The following is a 17652-nucleotide window of genomic DNA, read 5'->3' as shown; positions in this document are numbered from 1 at the left end:
CAGGATGATGAGGCTGGGTGGTGTGCGCAGATGTGAAGCGGGTGCCACAGCCCCCAAGGAAGAAACACCACGGGGATGATGCTTTGGAGCTAGGGTCTACTTGCCTCCTTTCTCAGTGTGAGAACAGGTGAGAGAACATGTGCTTCTGGTAGCAGGAGGCATCTCGGATGGCGTTGCTGGTCCATAAAAGCCAAGACAGGTTGGTCCCAGGCTATTGCTACGGCACAGCACGGTCCATCTCCCTCCAGTGGGACATGTGGCACTGCATGGACACCCTGCCCTTGTCCCCAGCACAGGGAGGTACCAGCACATGAGCTAACCTAAGGCTGTTATTTTTTGTTCTTTCTTTTTTAAACAAGCAAAAAATACCAACATTTGTGTTCTGTGGCAGAGACCTGGAAGCGTGGCTGTGTTCCCTCACCTTGCCGTCCCCAGCCTTGACATTTTGGGTCCCTCCTGCAGGTGGCTTCCCCTCTCCTCACGCTGCGGCAGCTGGATGCTGCTCGGTCTGAGCAAGAGCAGGGCACACGGAGCTGCTGAAGGGCTGTGGGCAGGACGTCTTGCAGCACTGGGAGCTGTGCTGCCTTGTGTCAGAGCATGGATCTGCTGACCTTCAGCGTGCTGCTCGGCTTGCTTTTTGTTGCTGGCTTTTCTACAGGGGCAGAGCGATCCTGGCTGGGCTGAGGACCATCATTAAAGCACTGATCCCCTTAAAATCTCCAAACAACTCCTCCTTTGAAGGCAGACGGAGGACCTGTGATGGACCCCATCCCTCTGACATCACGTGGAGGCCAGCGAGCTCTCCTGGCCACTGCTGGTCCCTGGAGAGATTTTTTCCCCTCCCAGTCACCATGGGACCAGCTCCCGAAATGGCCCGTTCAGCCTTTCTGAGGCAGTCTGTCCTTTAATCCCCATTTGGGATTTGGGGATTGCACCTCAAGGTGTCCTGGTAACCTGAATTATGCATCAGCCATGCCGTGGGGCCACATGCTTTATTGCTAACCACTGGTTTAACATTGCCCCTGGACAAGCTGGGTTAACATGTGGCTCAAGGTACACCCAAGGTAGGCGATGCGGTTACAAATGTTTTAAGAGACATAGGTGAAGAAAGGGGGAAAAAGCTCGGAATATCTGCTTACATTAGTAGCATTAAACGTGAAGGGGGACTCTCCCCCCGAGCAGAATGGTTTTCTCAACACCCCCTTCTCAGAAACTGTGGCTCTTGTCTGGTGGAGATTTTACAGCTAATTTTTTCCTAATATCCTCCATAATACCCAGGCAGGTTTATTATTATTATTATTATTTTTCCCCAGAAGGCTATTTCTGGTTTATTCAGGAGAGAGCCTTGACCTTTCTAATTAAATAGGCAGCATGTCACTTCCTGGGAGACACAGAAGGTACTTTGCTAGACCAAGCATCATCTTTCGTGTTTTATCAACATCCCTCTGCTGCAGTGATGAACAACCTCCTTTTTCATGCTGACCTGTAGCACACATGAGTTATCTCCTCTGCCCAATTACCCTGGTATTTTCTATCAATTTCTACCAGATGGCAAACAACTGGAAAACATATTTGGAAAAAAATACATGCAACTCATTACTGATGCTTGTGGGAAAGTGGATGTGGTAGTAATGGACTCTCCTGGAGTGACAATGAGCCTGGGGTGACCAAACTGTCCTTCCTGAGACACCGTAAGAGTGGGGCTGGGCACTGGGAACACTGGGTTCCTCGGAAACACTGTCTGCAGATGGGCACGCTGCCTGGTCGTGGTCACCTGGAGCTAGAGCTAAAGGATCCAAATGGTCATTTAGAGGCAAGATCATGAAAGTTCTCATTGGGCTTATTCTTCCCAACCCAAGAGTCCAGGATACCATGGAAAGAGCTGGGTGCTCTACAGCATAGTCCTGGAATAAGCTATGGGATGATCCGATAACAAAAGTGGCAACAGAAGCAGTATACTGGTGACTTAGGGAAACTGCCAAGGAAACTGTCTCTTGTGTCTGAGATGGTCTGTGCATGTCTGCTGCTGGTGGGACACCAGCGGTGTCGGCAGCAGGGGCCGAGCAGTGCGGCTGTGCTGAGACGCCTGCGTTCGGAGTCATCCCGGTGTTTCAGCGGGCCCTTCTCTGAACTGCGCCTACCAAACAGGATCCCAAGTGCCCCTGAGGTAAGAGCCTAGTGCTTGTCAGGACTGAATGAGCTGCCACAAAGCCAACAGGAGGCGGGTAAGTTAATTAGGGTGGGTCAGGCCTCATTTCCCTACATAAGAGTCCTCCAGGACTAGGGCTGGTGCAAAGGAGGCCTCATGCCCCCCTCAGTGCATGACAGAAAGCTGGCAGGAAGCATGTGCCCGAGGGGAGGCAGGACTTCCCTCCACATGTACACTCAAATTGTGGCTGAGAACCAAAAGGTAACTTTGCTGCTGCCTCCGAAGAGATGCTTGGGCAGACCCCTAGGTCGAAGCCAGCAGGCTTCTGCACTGGCACGTTGCTCTGCCAGCACCAGGAGGAAGCGGAACCCTCCTGGTTCCCATCACCCTTCCAAAAGGTGGTGGGAGATGGGCCTGATGGGCTGCCTCTGATGGGCATCTCTAACTTTTCAGAGAGCTGGCAGGATGCTGGGGCAGCCTAAGCAGCACTGGCAGTGCTGAAGTGTGTCCTCTGTGCTCCGGGGGACAAAAAGTGCTCAGGGGAGACTTTTCTGTTCGGGACGGAATGAGCTTACCTGTGGGACTGGGCTGCTGGGGTTGTCCTGTTGCTGGTCTCACCTCCACCTGGGCTGTTGGAAATAGGAGGAGATATTATTAGGCTATTTCCTGGAGCTGCTGGTCCAAAATCACACTAGGTTTTTCCTTCTGCTTGCATAGTTTGGGGATGCTGAGCATTCATTGATCAGCATGATGAGATGGGCCTGGTGAGGTGCACAGCACCTTGCTGTGAGGAGCAGACAGATTTGTGACAAAGAAGAGCAAAAAAAGGAAGAAAGCACAGCCAACGCCAGCGCATCAAGCAAGTATTGGAGCCAGACCCAGCGGGTTAAAGTAACCCAGAAAGCCTGAGAGGGTCCCTCAGGACATCTCCCAAGTGGACTCAGGTAATGAATTTTCACTTCTGTACTTTCATTATCATTGTTCTTAGCTGGAGATTTACCATTTGTCCCCCGCCAGCTCTGCTGCACATTATTTGTGTCATTGAGATGGTGGCAAGGACGGTGCTGCTCATGCAGCTTTTCCGCGGGACGCGTGATGGGCTCTGCTTCTGGGGCTCCTGCAGAGCCTGAGCAGGAGGGTTGCGGCCCCCGGGGCTGTGCTCAGCTCTGCTTCTCCTTGCCCAGAACAGTGGGAGGGTGCCCGTGCTGCTGAAGCCCTGTCCTGCCCCCGCTGCTCCCACCAAATGCATGCCTTGTGTTTAAGGGCGAGAGTGGACGAGCCTGGGCTCAGCACACCCAAAGTCAGTGGGAAAGGAGCGCTGGCCAGCAAGATAGTGTTGTCTTTTTTTTTTTTCCCAGAAATATTTTGTTGCATCCTATAAAGTATCTACACCTTTTCCGAGAGGTGAAGAGGAGAGCAAATTCAGATTGCAGTATTGCACTGCATGCAGGTGGCAGCACTTTTTGGTACCATGGCATTGGTTCCAATCAAAAGCCCTTCTTCATTGTTTATGCTCTTTATTAGTACACTGTTTCTCTAATTTTCTTGGAAACTACAGGACTGGGGAGGCAATGCTGGGCCAGTCCCGTATTGCTCCCTGGTACAATTTCTTTTGGAGTTTATCCTCTCCCCTTCAGTGAGATCAGCGAAAGTGATTTCCTTTTTCCTGAGCACCCCGGAGCAGAAGAGGGATGGCAGTGTGCTCCATGCACTGGTGCTGTGCCTGAGGTTCACGCTTCGTGCCAGCACCTCCCCACCTCCTGCCAGCGCAGCTCCCGCAGGCGACTTACTGAGGTCGGTGGGTTTGTCTTCCCCTTCATTCCAGCAGCAGCGGCACAGCCTGCAAGGACAACACAGCTGTCAGCTTGCGGCCCAGGAGGGCACCTCTTGCTCTCCTGGCCTGTGTTCCCATCCGCCTTAGGGTTCCCAAGGAAAGGAAGACCCAACCAGACCCAACCCCATGGCACTGTACAGCTGCGGAAATGAGGAGCGGTGCCTGTTCAAGCATCTTCGTTGCCCTAGAAGCATTGGTTTTGATAAGTGCTCCTGAAGCTGGCACGGTAAGGGTGGCTGCACCCAAGGGTGTTGAGCACCCTGAGTCTGGAGCTCATCTGCCCCAGCACCCTGGGGTGCCGTGGGTGCACGTGCCAGCACGCCGACGGCTCGCTGGCTTGTAGGAAAGCTTTGCGCTCCCTTCCGAAGCCACTGCTAGCCTGCCCCAATTGGTGGCCAAATGTCAGTGGATTCAAATCGCTCGCAGCACTTCGGCAGCCAGCTCCGTGCTCTTTCCATCAGCGCTGGCTCAGATGACAGGGCATGCTAGCGACCCCCCCGAGTATTATTATCGTTATTTATTTGTGTCGTGGCAGTGCCTAGGAACATCCCTGCTGTGGACCAGAGGCCCTTCATGCCCTGTACTACCGCAGAGCAGGTCGTGCCATGAGCACTGCTGCGCACCGTGAGCACCCAGCGCTGCTGCAGCAGCCAGCAATGGGACGGCTGGGTGAAAGCAACAGGTCTGCAGTCAAGTGTAACGGGAAGGAATTGTTTCCCTGGGTTTTGCTCTGCAAGACCAACTGTCTCAATTAGCTGGCTCCCCTTACAGTGTTTTTCAACTGTACAGAGACGAGCCAAGGACACATGAACGTAACGTGATCTAGGAAGATTCCCCGAGTGCCAGGAAGTTGGGGCCGCTCACCCAGCCGCTGCGCTGCCTTTCTCTTTATGGATGTGCGCTGGCTCCCCTCTGAAGCTGCGAGAAGAGTGCTTATTGCTTGCTCGTGCTCGTGGCTGTTTGCATGAATGCTGCAGTAACTGGGCTGCCCATGGCTGGTCTCTTCCCTGGGGCTCTTTGCAAGACTCTGCTCTCCCACCCCAGCCCTGCAGGGACCACGGGTCATTCTCCTTCCCAGTGCCCACCAGCTGCAGGAGGACTGTCTGGGCACAGATGTGCTGCCCTTGGCTCCACTCCGCCTTTTTCTGCCCCCTGTGCCTCATCCCCCCCATGTTTAGGGACAAACAGCAGCAATGGATGCTCCCCGGGACCTGTGGGCAGCAGGGCAAAATGAGGCTGCATCAGCAACCACCAGAAGAACAGGTAATTATTTGGTGATAACGAGGCTTCGGGCTGTTTGCACGGAGTCCTGCTGGTGGCTCTGGTCCCTCTGCCTTCAGCTTTGCTCTCCCTGCTGGTGACTGCCCACGTCCCCCAGCCCGGTGCCTGTGCTGAAGAGGGATCACCCCCACGCGTGGCAGACAGGGGCACCGTGAGCCGCCGGCGGTGCCCAGGGCAGGCTGGTGACCTGCTCAGGACCCTGCTGCGAGGCAGGGAGCGCTGCCTTCGCCCCCGTGGCGTGGTGCCCTGCCCAGGTGGCACGGCAAAATCATGTGAGGCGAGGAGCTGGGGGCTGACCGCATCCCCCGGCCAAGTCATCATGACCATCTGCTCCATGCCGTGCCAGGCTGATGGCTGTTGCAAAGAGCGTGCGTGCCGCAGAGTGCTGGGCATCTGGCGGTAACAGGATCCGAAGGGCTTCGGAGAGGCGCTGACTCTGTCTTTTCAGCTCTGCCTTATGTATATTTATCTGCGTGTACAAATAGAGCGGGCGGGACGGTTGGGTTTCGCTCAGCTGTGCCGGGGCGGGATGGCCGAGCGGGTTGCTGAGGATGAAGCTCCCGGTGCCCTGTCCCTCTCCTGTCTGCCCCGGCCCTGTGCCCAGCCCTGCGCTGTGGGAAGCGTAGGGAGGGCGAGGCAGGGGGTCGGGCAGCCAACGCTTCGGTCAGAAACGTGACTTTTATCTAAAACGCACACCTTGGCGATGCAGAAAAAAGGCAGGAAAGGGCTTTCATTCGGTGCTGTGCCTTAGTCATCAAATACCTGACTCCACAGTTTGATTTCAGCCGAGCAAATTAATGCAGGCTGATGCAAGGTTTTCTCTCAAATCGGTTTTGATTTTTTTTTCAGGAAAACATGCTATCAAAGGTGGAAACTTGGCAAAAGGATGGAATGGGGACTGTGTGGGTACGGTGCACTGAGGGGCTCAGTGCAGCACGCGGCTGGGCTTGCGGCTGTCTGTTAGGAAATTTTCTAATGTTCTGTCTTTGAGCTTTAGTCCTCTTGTTTCTTTTAACTTATGAAAAGTGTAAGGCTGTTCCTAGCTCTGCCGAGAGCTTTCCTTTGTGAGGCTGCCCGGACAAACTTTGGGGACCTGCTCAGTGCTGGCTCTGGCCAGCCTAAGCTGACGTTAATTCCAGCCGAGATTCAAAGGCTTTCACAAACAGACTTAAAGCCCAAGGTTGCTGCAACACATCAGCATTGAAAAGAACCACTTAAAAATAAGTTGTGATAGCTGAAAGGGATGCTCTCTGGCTGACCAAGCCCTGGGCGCCTCGACTGGCTGTGACCTTGTGCTGATCTCCGCGTGTCCCCACTTGATCATTTTCCTTCCCTCCAGGAGGCGATGTGAAAATGAGCGGGGTCACGTTTGCGAAGCAATCCCCTTCCCCTTGCTCCCTGCACCAGTTAATGAGCCACCAGCTTGGGTTTTAGTTGAGAAATGGGCTCCTAGTGCTTTTGGACCGAGGCGAGCTTGGATACATCACCTTTATGGTTTGGACACTGAAAGTCAAAGAAAAAGAAACCTAAACCCATTTGACTTAAAGGTCACGAGACTTGGTGTCATGGTATTTGGGGTCTCGTGATTTTTAAATGTTAATGCTGCAAGCCCCGAGTCTGGAAATTCACTGCCAGTTGTTATCAGCAGTGGCTTGGAGGCTCAAGTTGTTTCTAACCTGCTTCAGCAGAGGCTTGATGACAGAAAATGACCTGTGGTCACGGCCTTCTGTACAGGACCCATTACAAAGTACAAAACTGGAGAATTTCCCACACCCCAGAGAAGCCCCTCGAGCCGCTGCCCGTGTCCTGCAGGGTAAAGAGGCTTGTCTGGGACCTTGGGGCTGGGCTCAGAGCTGTGTTTCCCCCATCCCTTGATTTCCTGAGCCTGCCCCTCTCCCCCCTTCCCAGCCCCAAATGTGATACGCACATATACGAAATGCATATGGATAAAATATACATATTTTGAAACTCCCCAGGAAATAATTAATGGGGGGATACTGTGAAAGGCCGGCCCCATGCCAGCGCCTGCTGTTGGATGGAGCAAACCCCTGGGCATGTTGTTGTGGCCGACCTGCCCCCAGAGGGCTGCGGTGCACGGGGTCGCCTCGCTGCCCGCCGTGCTTCCTCCCCGGCAGCAATCACCGAGGGCATCAATTAGTCGGGAAAGGCAATGCTCAACAACTCAGTTACTTAGTAACGCAGGCAAACGATTCGATGCTGCCATACATTGCTCAAACAAGGCAAATTTGTTTCCTGCACCTGCATGCAGAGGGGCAGGCGCTCAGCGGTGCAAACCCGTCCATTAATCCGCGGGGCTGCGGGGCTGCAGGGAGCACTGGCTCCTGCTCATGGGGTGCCTGCCCGCATGGTGCGAGCCCTGTGCTGCCGTTAGCACCTGATTAATTCCCGTGCTTTTAAGGAAATGAAGCCACGCAGAAATCTGCCACCAGTAACAAATTAGACGGCGCTGGTGCCGCCAATTAATGCTTCGGGAAAAAGTACTCTGCCTCAGATGCGGAGTGCTTTTCTGACCTGAGTGAGTTTGTTGCTGACAGCAAACCAAGACCGCTGTCCTGCCCTGAAGCTGCTAAACTGGCATTCAGACAACACCCAGAGTGGCAAAGGGGAAAAGCTCTTCAAAACGGGGATTTTTTTGGCAGCCTGCCGTGCCCGCCCCGCTCGCCGTTACCTCCTTGCCCAGGTGGAGCAGAAGCTCCTGATGTTCCCCATGCAGGTTGGGTGCGAAGGAGACCTTGCTGCGTGTGGAACGGGACAGCGTATGGCCGCAGGAGGAAGCAGGAGCAGCATGCACTGACACCGGGCTGATCTTTGCACCGTGAACCCAAGTGGGGAAGGTTGGCTTACCTGGCCAGGCGTGGTACCAACGCACGGGGCAAGGTGGTTTTTTTTTTTTTTTTTTTTTCCTTCTGCTGCCGCAGGCGCTGAGGATGCGTGTGGCCGCACCAGGAAATGCCGAGGTGCACGACCAGGGTGCGGGATGGGGCAGCGGTGCCGCAGGGCGGTGGCACCCACTATCTGCAGGGAGGGGACGGTCACATACCTGGGCTGTGCCTGGCTTTAATGCCCTCGGGCTCTCAGCTCGCCAGGCTTGGCTCAGAACCAGCCAGGATTCTGCTGTTTGTGCTCTCTTTGAATGCCACCAGCTCTTGCCTGGGGAAGACACATCAGCCGGCCTTGTGCCTGCTTGGCAGGTGGGCAGGGGCACGGTGCACAGCCCCCGGTGTGAGCCCGGCGATGCGCCCAGCTGCCCAGGGCTCCGTCTGTCCTGGTCGGTGCCCAGAGACGAACTCCAGAACGGGGAAACCACGGGACTTACCGGGAAGGGAGCTGGGGCCCCACCCCACGGAGCTGCCGGACAGCCGGGAAGGAGAAGGCACGGCTCCTCAGGGCTTCCCCAGGGCTACCTCGGGTCTTCCCCAGGGCTTCCTCATGGCTCCCCATGGCTATCTCACGTCTCCCCCGTAACTTCCCCGTGGCTCTCCCGTGTCTCCCCCACGGCTCCCCCATGGCTTCCCCACGGCTCCCTGTGTCTTCCCTGTGTCACCCCGTGACTCCCCCGCACCTCCCGGTGTCTCCCCGTGTCCCCGCTCCCCTCCACGCTCCCCCAGGCGCCCCCATGCCTCGCACCCTCTCCCACCTCCTCGCCCCGCACTCTGTACGCCTGCCTGGCCCGGCGTGGGTTGGGGCCGCCTCCAGTACCGCACGCTCCCCGAAAGTGACGTCACATCCAAGTGACGTCACGCCCTTCTCGTGACGTCACGCCCCCTCTCGTGACGCCACCCCCCCCTCGGTGACGCAGCGCCGCCGTCACTCCCTCCCCGCCCGCGGCCCCGCCTCCGACCGCCGGGGGGCGCCCTCGGCCTTCGGACGGCCGCGGCGGGGGCGTGGCCGGCGGGCGGCGGGCGGGGCGCGGCGATTGGCGGGCGGCGGGCGGGGGCGGGGCCGGCGGGCGGGCGGCGGGGGCGTGCGGCGGCGGCGTGGCCGCGCGTCCCACTCGCGGCTGCGATGTGAGCCGGGCGGGCGGCGCGGTCCCGCGGCTCGGCTCGGCGCGGCCCGGCCCGGCCCGGACCGGCGCGGCCCGGCTCGGCTCGGCCCGGCTGCCTCCCGCCGCCCATGCCCGCCCGCCGCCGGCGGCGCCCGACGCCTGCGGAGCCCCGCGCGGTGCCCGCGGAAGGCCGAGGCGGAGCGGCGGGGGACGCCGGCCCGGGGGGGCGATGGCTGCGGGTCTGGTGGCGCTGCTCTGCCTGGCCGCCGCCGCGGCCGCCGTGGAAGGTGAGGCTGGGGGCGACGCGGGGGGACGGGGGTCGGGGCGGCCGCTGTCCCGCTGCCGGCCGGGGGGGGTGGCGGGGAAGCTCCGGTGCCCCGTTTCCCCCAGTAATCAGGGAGCAGCCGCCGGGATGCTCGGCGCTGAGCCCCCTCTCCGCCGTCGCCGTGCTCGGTGCGGGGAAAAAAAAAAGCCCTGAGAAAGCCCCCCCCCGGCTTGTGGCCGTCCCGGGGGGGACGAGCCGCCCGCCGTGCCCCCCGCAACCTGTTGAGGAGCGCCGCGGGTCCCGCGGAGCGCAGCCCGGCAGCGGCAGGGCGGCCGCGCTCGGTCCCTGCCTCCCGAGCCTCGTTACCCGGCCCCGGGACGTGCCCCCGGCGCTGCCAGCAGCTTGCCCTCCGTGCGGCTCGCGGGCTGGCGGCCCCCGGCTCGCCCGCTTGTGCCCGAGCACCCTCGCAGCGTGGCAGCGCTTTGCCACGCGTGGCTCCGCCGGCCGCGTTCCGCCGGGTGCCCGGCTGCTCGCCCTTCGCCTTTCGGGTGCTCCCGCTTCGCGTTTCGGATGCTCCCGGGAGCGAAGCGGTGCCAGGAGCCAGCGCTCTGCCTCTCCGTGCCCCGCGATCGCTCGGGGAGCGCCGGCGTGCTGGGCGTCAGCTGAACCCGCTGCGATCGCCCGGAGCGCGGCAGGCTGGCGGCACGCCTCGTAACTCTGCGGCTGCAGGAGTTTTGGGGTGTCGGCGGGTCAGCCGAGAGACAGAGCTGGCCCTGCTTCGTCTGCCTACCTGCTCGCCTGCCCGTCGGCTTCCTTGCGCACAGAGCGAGCCCGGAGAGCTGGCGTAGCTCTACTTTGGCTGCTCCGTGCGCTTATCTGCTGCCTGCCTGCCTGCCCGGAGAGGACCGGGGACAAGGGTTTGGTGCCAGGGTGATGTCCCAGAGCTGGTTCCTGCAGCCTGTGAGCCCCGTGGGCATCCTCCCCTCCTTGGCTCGGGGCATGCACATCTGGTGCTCGCGTCAGTCGGGCTTCCCCTGCTTCCACCTAACGCTGCCGCGGTGAGCAGGGCGAGAGCCACCTCTGCGGGGTCTGTTCCTGCTGCTGTGCCCAGAGCAGAGCCAGAGCTAAGTCTCGAGATGTTGCAAGCCCTGGTCTTCTGTGCCAGCCCGTAGCCGTCCCTTTATTTATTTATTTTTTGCACAATCTGGAAAAAGGAAACCTAAGGGGAAGAACTGGAGTGCTGGCATGACGAGTGAGCCCAGATCTCATCAGCCTGGAGGGAGAGCGTTTTGTTAAGTCATGGGAAACGGGCCCTCGCCCGCAGATGCCTGTGCTGCTTTTTTTGACTAATTGCTGGTATCACTGACTCATTATTCCTCGTCTCGGTTGCCTTCCTGTTTCCCGCGTGCTTCGAGACTCGGGGATGTAGGCGATGGGAGGACGAAGTTTCGGCGGCCCTCCGTCACTTCCCACCAAACGCGCCGGGCGCACAGCAAACCCATTTCGCTGGCACTGCTCCTGCGGCTGAATTTCATCTTGCTTTTCTTCCTTAAGATGCAGGTCTTTTTTTTTTTTTCTTGCCTTAATTAAGGCTTTGAATTTCAATTTCCCTGAATGCAGCGCAGCCTGCTGAAAGTTGAATAACTTACAGTGCTCTGGTGGCCTGTTAGAGGTGAAAACAAGCGCCGCTAGTGATGGAAAGATCAGAAAAGCAGCGCTGGAGGGGGAAGCCTGTGAGCTGGGCTGCCGTCACTGGTATTTCTGTGCTGCTGAAGATGCTCTTGGAGCAGCTCGTGCAAAGAAAGGCCACGGAGGAGCTGTAGAAGGGCAGGTGCGGAGGATGTGGGGTCTGGGCTACGCTGTTTCTGCCCGCGCTGCAGTTGGTACCCAGCTGAACTCAGGAGCTGTGGACTCGCGGGGTGCCCTCAGGAGGATGCTGCAGCGCTCCGTCCTCTCTAAACACATGCAGCGGCAGAGTGGTCACTTAACAGCGCGGCGAGGCTGAGTAAATAGTTGGGGTGGGGGAATGTTTTCCCCAAGTATTCATTAGGATTTGAAAGCACACTTCAATTTAACCTTGCTTGCTTTCTGCAAATATTCAAGCCATCGAGCTTTACACGCATGAATACTTGCACAAGGAAAACGTTAAGCTGGGATGTTTGCTGCGGTGTGGAGTGGCACGTTCTGGGCTGTGGCGCTGGAAACCCAGAGCCTGTGCGGCGGGGCTGATGCAGGGACCTTGTGCTGTAGGAACTGGGGTGCCTGCGGAGCTGTAGCTGCCAGCCATGGCTTGTTTTTTGGGGTGTCTTCTGTCACCAGGCGTTTTTCCAGCAAGTCGCATGATGAGAAATGGTGAGAAAAATGGGATGTGCATTTGTAAAAGCCAAAAGCCCTGCGCTTTATCTATTTATTTCTCGTAACTTTTGAATTATTAAAGTGCGTTCAGCGGAGATTAACTCGCTCTGCTCAATATTTATTATTGTTTCATTTCAGTGGAAGTTGGGACTCATAGAGCTGTGATAAATGGCCTGAAAGATTCTGCAGTTTCCTTACAGTGAATCTCAATATCCCTTTGCTGAAAAAGCTAAACTGTAATTTCCTACAGTAATGCCGCTTAGTGAATTATAACCATGTGTGTCGGGGTGTGTGTGTCTGCTTTTCCTCCCAGCCCTTTGCTGGGGGAATACCACTGACCCCAGAAAACCTCGCAAAACCTGGCACCCGCTGGTGTGGCAGTCAGAGTGTGGTCCCTGCTCCGCAGGATGGGTGGCAGCCGTGCCCTGTGAGCATCCCCAGCCAGGTCCAAAGGGAGAAACCCAGCCCGCTTATAGCGAGTGTTGTCCCTCCTCTGAATAATTGAAGAGCCTTCCTGTTGAATATTTAATTACAATAATATTTGGTTAGCAGGGATTGTTGGTCTCCTTTTGTGCAACTGAGAGTTGTTATGAGAAAACAACCAGTTAAAAAAAAACCACTGTTGTCTATGATCATTGATTTTATTTTTCTTTTTAACTAATCAGTTATTCAGTCGAAATTGGTTAATTAGCTCAATTTCATTAAGACTCTTTGGCATTTAAACTCGATGTTTCTAAATAATTATAGTTTTGCCCGCTAAACCTGCAGCGCGGTGTGACCTAATTGCTGTTACCGCGGCCTGCCTGTAATGAGTTGCTGCTGGGCCGGAGGAGATGACGGTTCAAAGGGAAGGGGCCCGCACCCCAGCACCGCTCCAGCAGGAGCAGGGGAGGTTTGGATTGGATATGGGGAAGAATTCCTTCGTGGAGAGGGTGTCCAAGCATTGGAATGGGCTTCTTGGGGAAGGGGTGGAGTCCCCATCCCTGGAGGCGGGGGGTGCAACGTGCAGATGTGGCCCTGAGGGATGTGCTTGAGCAAGGAGACTTGGAAGGTCCGCTTGATGGTTGGATTTGATGATCTTGAAGGTCTTTTCCAACCTAGATGGTTCTATGATCGTATTGGTTCAGGACTGCTGCTTTGAGCTTCAGCCTAAAGGGAAGGAGCAGGGCTGGATTCGGGGATGCTCCTTGGGGGGATGCTCCCTCTGGCATCCCTGCATGTCTTTGGGGCGGGTGGGAGGCGATGGCAAGCTCCGTCCTTCCAAGAGAATGGTTTCGGATAACAATTGTGAATTGCTTGCATTCGTTAATAAGCAGGCGGATTCCTTTCAAGGGCTTTGCGAAGTAGAGGGGGGAAAAAAAGTATTAAGGTTTTTTATTTATTTACTTATATATTTTGATTTGGAAATAACTATGCTGAGTAATTAGGGACTAGGAAGGCCTCAGGTATGTGCTTGTTAGCGCAGTGAAAGAAGCGTTTAATATCTGGGGAGGCATTCAGGCAGCATCGCTGGTATTCAGAACTGATTAAGCTATAATTTATGTTGCAGCGAGGCAAGGTGGTTGCTGGGAATAGGCAAGAGGCTGCGGAAATCCTCGCTTTTAGGCCATTTCCTTGCATCTGAGGTGGGGGCTTTGTCACAACTTGAATTGTTTAATATTGCACTGCTGCTTTCTCCCAGTTATGGAGTCCTGCTCCTGTCAAAACCACACCACTGACATCCCAGACGCCAAGGTTTTGGTTACTCAAACCCAACCAACTCTTCCTTGGGTTGCTTTGAGGTTTTGGTGTCTGTATCCAGCTCTGTTTCTGTTTATTTCCTTACTTGGGCCTCCATGCGTGAGTCGCGCCCCGCTGCCAGAAACACGTTTTGTGTCAGCCCCCTTCCTGTTGGTGCCAAATCCTGCACCTCAGGTGGAGGCATTAGGATGGGGAATGGTGAGGACTGAAGTTTTATAGAGTTTTTTTATTATTTTATTTTTATTTTGCAGTCAGGTGCAGGGCTTTGATTACTGGAGGCCTCCACTTGCTTCAGCCAAGGCCTAGCCACAGGGGCTGAACTGACTCATTAACATCCTCGTGAGGGTCCTGTTGATGTGGGGATAATTGCTTTTTGTTCAAAAGAAGTTAAATCACCACAGAGGAGCTGGGAGGGTGTGAATTACATCTTCCTCAGGCAAATAAGGAGCCCAGCAGAAAAGTTGAAAAGGGAATGCTGGACTTGAGGTGGGGGAAAGGAAGAGGTGCAGGGTCTTGCCAGTTTGGCCACAGGAGGTTGCTGGGCATTTTTTATTTTTAATTTTCTCTTTCTAACCAGAACGGCTATTCATATCTTGGGCCAGGTGAGAGGCTGAGCAATTTGGAGGAGTTGGACGCTTGGGAAGTCCTCCTGGTATCTGGTGCTGGAGGACAGCCATGTGCCTGTGGAGGGACTTGAGCCCTGGTGTCCTAGAGACAGCCGTTGGGGAAGTGGGCTTCTGATGCCCTGGGCCTCACAACAAGACCTGGGCTCTTAGGTCCAGGAGGTTCCCTAAATCCACCTTGCATTGCTGTCTAACCTCGGGAGTGTCTCTTGGAGCTGGAGGAGATCAGGAGAACTTGAAGCAATAGCTTCAGTTCTGTAAGTCTGAAGCAGAGGAGGAAGTGCTGGAAGTCGGGCATATGGACAAAGGAGCAATGGGATATTTCCAGAGAGTTCTGTGAGGCATCAGCTGTGCTTTTAATTTGAAACAAATGTGTTTGAAATGAACAAAACTTAGCTTTTCAAGATTACCAGAACAGCTGGCTGTATTGCCAGAAGTACTTCATGCAATGTTTCCAAGCATTAGAAGACCTCTGCACTCGAGCTGCCTCATGCTGTGTACCCCGGTGCTGTGTGTGTTTTGCTCTCCCATGGTGTGCAGCAGCTTGGAGGAGCTGTGGCTACGTGGCTGCTCTGCCCCTGCATTAATTGTTTTTGAAGTGTCAGGGGTCTTGGTGTCCTTCATCCAGTGCTGGGAATAATGGGCTGCAGGCAGCCTTGGACTACAGAGCCACGGTGTCCCCTGAGCAAAACCCCACAGGCCTGGTGAAGCTGTCCATAAGCTTCATGCAGGTGAGTAAACTCTCTGGAGATGACGCTGGGGAGGTTTAGATTAGATGTGAGGAAGAATTTCTTCATGGAAGGGGCAGTCAGGCACTGGAACAGGCTGCCCAGGGAAGTGACAGTCCCCACCCCAGAGGTATTTATGAGATAGGTGGATGTGGTTTAGTGATGGGACCTGGCAGGTCAGGCTGATGGTTGGCCTTGGTGATCTTGAAGGTCTTTTCTGACCTGGATGATTCTGTGGTTCTGAGATGCGTGGCCTTTGCTGTCCAAGCCTTTCCACTTGAGATGAAGTTGTTCGTGTGGATTGGATCTAAGTCTTCTGAGCCCTTCAAGCTTTCAGCAGGGAAGCTGTGACATGCAGCGAGGTTACTCTTGCAGAGCCAACTCGATGCACGGTGGCTGGCACAGCCTCCTGTGTCCAGGAGTGAGTTGTCTTCTCTGGCAGGCTTGGTCCTCTAGCTTTGGTGCGTGCTGGCTGGTGGGATCTGCAAGATCACAAGCTAGTCATATTCTATCTCTGTCTAAAAATTGGCTTTTATTATCCCTCCGTGCACCACACCTGGGTTATTACCAAGGCAGGAGGCTGCTGAGCTGAAAGGCCGGCTCTCCAGCCTGCTGGAGGCTACAGAAAAGCGCTCATTAACTTCAGTAGCCTTCGGCAGAGGCCGGAGGAAAAGGGCTGCTTTGAGGAGGACACAACTGTGGGCACCCTCCTGCTCTGCCTTTGTGAGCCCTGCCCGGCACGGAGGAGTGATGTATCGGGGCTGGACCTGGTGCATGGGGCTGGCCAGCCACTGTGTGTGTGAATGGGGACAGAAAACCCGTGCTTTTACACTCATCTGCTTGCTTCTGGTCCAGCTGCCACTGAGGAGCATCTTGTGTCTCCCTGGGCCGCGTCCTTGATCCCGCATTAAGCAGCAGCCGTGCTGCGGGGCTTTGATGCCTCCTGGTAGGGAGCAGCTGCCGCTCCTCAGCCAGCCCGGCTGCTCTCGGGCACGGGGCCGCTGTGATGGAGCGGGGATCTCCGGAGCACCACGGTGTTTGGGGCCGCCTCACGATGCTGCACCAGCAGCCCCAGAACTGGGGATGGACGTGCTCCAGGTGGTAGTGGTGAGCTGCTCACAAAGCGCGACCAAAATTTTCATCAATTCTTCCTTAAGTGTGTATAGATGATACAAGCAATGATGCTGCTGTGAAGTGTGGAAGGAGCAAGGGTGCTTTGTGTGGTGTTTTTTTTCTTTGTCAAGCCATATCCCTTTTTTTGTACAGGATTCTGTTGTGGTAGGGAGATGTTCTGTCCTGGAGGGCTTCCTGCCCCATCTCCAGTCCGGCTGTGGTGTCAGCCTACCTGTGTCAGCAATTCTGATGACCCCACACCAAATGTGACAGGGACGTGCTTCACCGGGCTGGCTTGGTCGCTTCCCTATGCTGTAGCTTGAATTGCCAGCCTGGTGGATTTTGGAGGTAGTTTACTGCAAAAGTGTGTTTTTATTTATTTATTTAAAGTATTGAAATGTTCAGGGAAACTGTGATGCCTTTGAAACACTTTAAGTATTCCTAATAGGTTACCTTGAAAGCTTCCTTAAGTCTTGAATGAATCAAAGTGCAAATGTTTATAATGTAACACCCACACAGAGTAGGAGAGGCATTTTATTAAGGCAGGAGAGTCAGAAAACAATAATAATAAAACATCTTTTATGAAGTTGGTGAGAAACTTATAAACCAGGTGAAGTTTTACAGCATATGAAGTTGATACAAGTTGTAAACTTGAATTCCCAGGCTGGTCCTCAGGTTTTGCTCTTTATTACCTGAGATAACATCTTCCACTTTTAATAGTTTGCTTCGGCAGAGTGAACGCAGTTTTATCTTCCTAAATGATAGGCTGATAGAGCCTTAAGTCAAACTCTCACCTATCCGAAAGTCTTCGGTCCTTCAGCAAGGAGGCTTCCCTGGGATGTGATCCAGCGGCTGGCAAGCCCTCGGTGCCCGTTTGGTGTCCCTGTCCCCAGTGCCTGTCCCGCAGGGCAGCGAGCGCCTGGATGCCTCCGTAGGGATGGAGGTCTGGCTCAGGTTATTCCTCGTTAGGAAATATGTGATTACTGATGTAAAGCTTTCTAGCTAATTGCCAGATTATTCCCTTTAAAATGGGAAAGTAATTAGGGATGTTTTTTTTAAATAAGCTTCCCACCCTTGGATCTGCTGGGATTAGTGTACGTGGGTGTGTAAATATTTAGTTTCCAATGACTCTTTTTCCCCTCCTTGAAGAAACAGCAATGATGAGCAATTGAAATGAGGCAGCAGCAATGCTTGGACACTTCCCACAGCATCCCAAATATAATTGAAATTAAAGATGACCCACAAAGGGAAAAGAAGTAAGGCTTCTGCTTGCGTGATGCACAAAGCAGGCTTACAGTCTGCCTTTCCACGTAGGGATTTCATCCCACGTGGCGCTGGTGTGCTCGGTTCCTGGTGAGCATCCAGAATCAAAGGGGGAGGCAGCTGTGCGTGCTCGGGGACCTTCCTGGGGCTGTAGGGGATGGCTCTTCTGGCCACTTTATCTTGGGAGTGGGGCTTGGTTGGGACTTGTGCCCATGGGGAGCGTGGAGCCCGCTGCTGGCTCGGTGGGGCTCACTGGCTCGTCTCGGTGCCTGGAGCTCTCTTTGTAACACCTCAG

The 17652-nt window shown here is 55.2% G+C and overlaps 2 protein-coding genes and 1 long non-coding RNA gene across 5 annotated transcripts in view; 2 read left to right on the top strand and 1 right to left on the bottom strand.

The window, feature by feature from the left end:
• KY (kyphoscoliosis peptidase) overlaps positions 1 to 9042 on the bottom strand; it is a 30635-nt gene extending 21593 nt beyond the window's left edge. For 2 of the 3 annotated variants that reach the window (XM_080604124.1, XM_080604123.1), the window contains exons 1-3: positions 7954 to 9042; positions 3940 to 3989; positions 2725 to 2778 (exon numbers count right to left, since the gene is read on the bottom strand). Coding sequence is in view for 2 of the 3 variants with exons in the window: in XM_080604123.1 (XP_080460249.1) it covers positions 2725 to 2778; positions 3940 to 3989; positions 7954 to 8072 (223 nt within the window). In the remaining variant the exon portion in view is untranslated. Of the gene's footprint in view, positions 1 to 2724; positions 2779 to 3939; positions 3990 to 4847; positions 6608 to 7953 lie in introns of those variants that run through there. The other variant, XM_080604122.1, reaches the window with a different exon arrangement.
• LOC308199672 lies at positions 2298 to 3986 on the top strand. Its single transcript, XR_013954806.1, has 3 exons — positions 2298 to 2410; positions 2867 to 3093; positions 3787 to 3986. It is a non-coding gene; the product is annotated as an uncharacterized lncRNA (long non-coding RNA).
• Positions 9043 to 9353: 311 nt separating the features above from the next.
• Positions 9354 to 17652, top strand: part of EPHB1 (EPH receptor B1) — a 46839-nt gene continuing 38540 nt past the window's right edge. The window contains exon 1 of the mRNA XM_080603967.1: positions 9354 to 9557. Within this exon, the coding sequence (XP_080460093.1) occupies positions 9500 to 9557 (58 nt within the window). The 5' untranslated portion in view covers positions 9354 to 9499. The remainder of the gene's footprint in view (positions 9558 to 17652) is intronic.

This window comes from Anser brachyrhynchus (genome assembly GCF_964034855.1).
Source record: "Anser brachyrhynchus genome assembly, chromosome: 9".
NCBI lineage: Eukaryota > Metazoa > Chordata > Aves > Anseriformes > Anatidae > Anser > Anser brachyrhynchus.
This window is presented reverse-complemented; position numbering and strand designations above follow the sequence as displayed.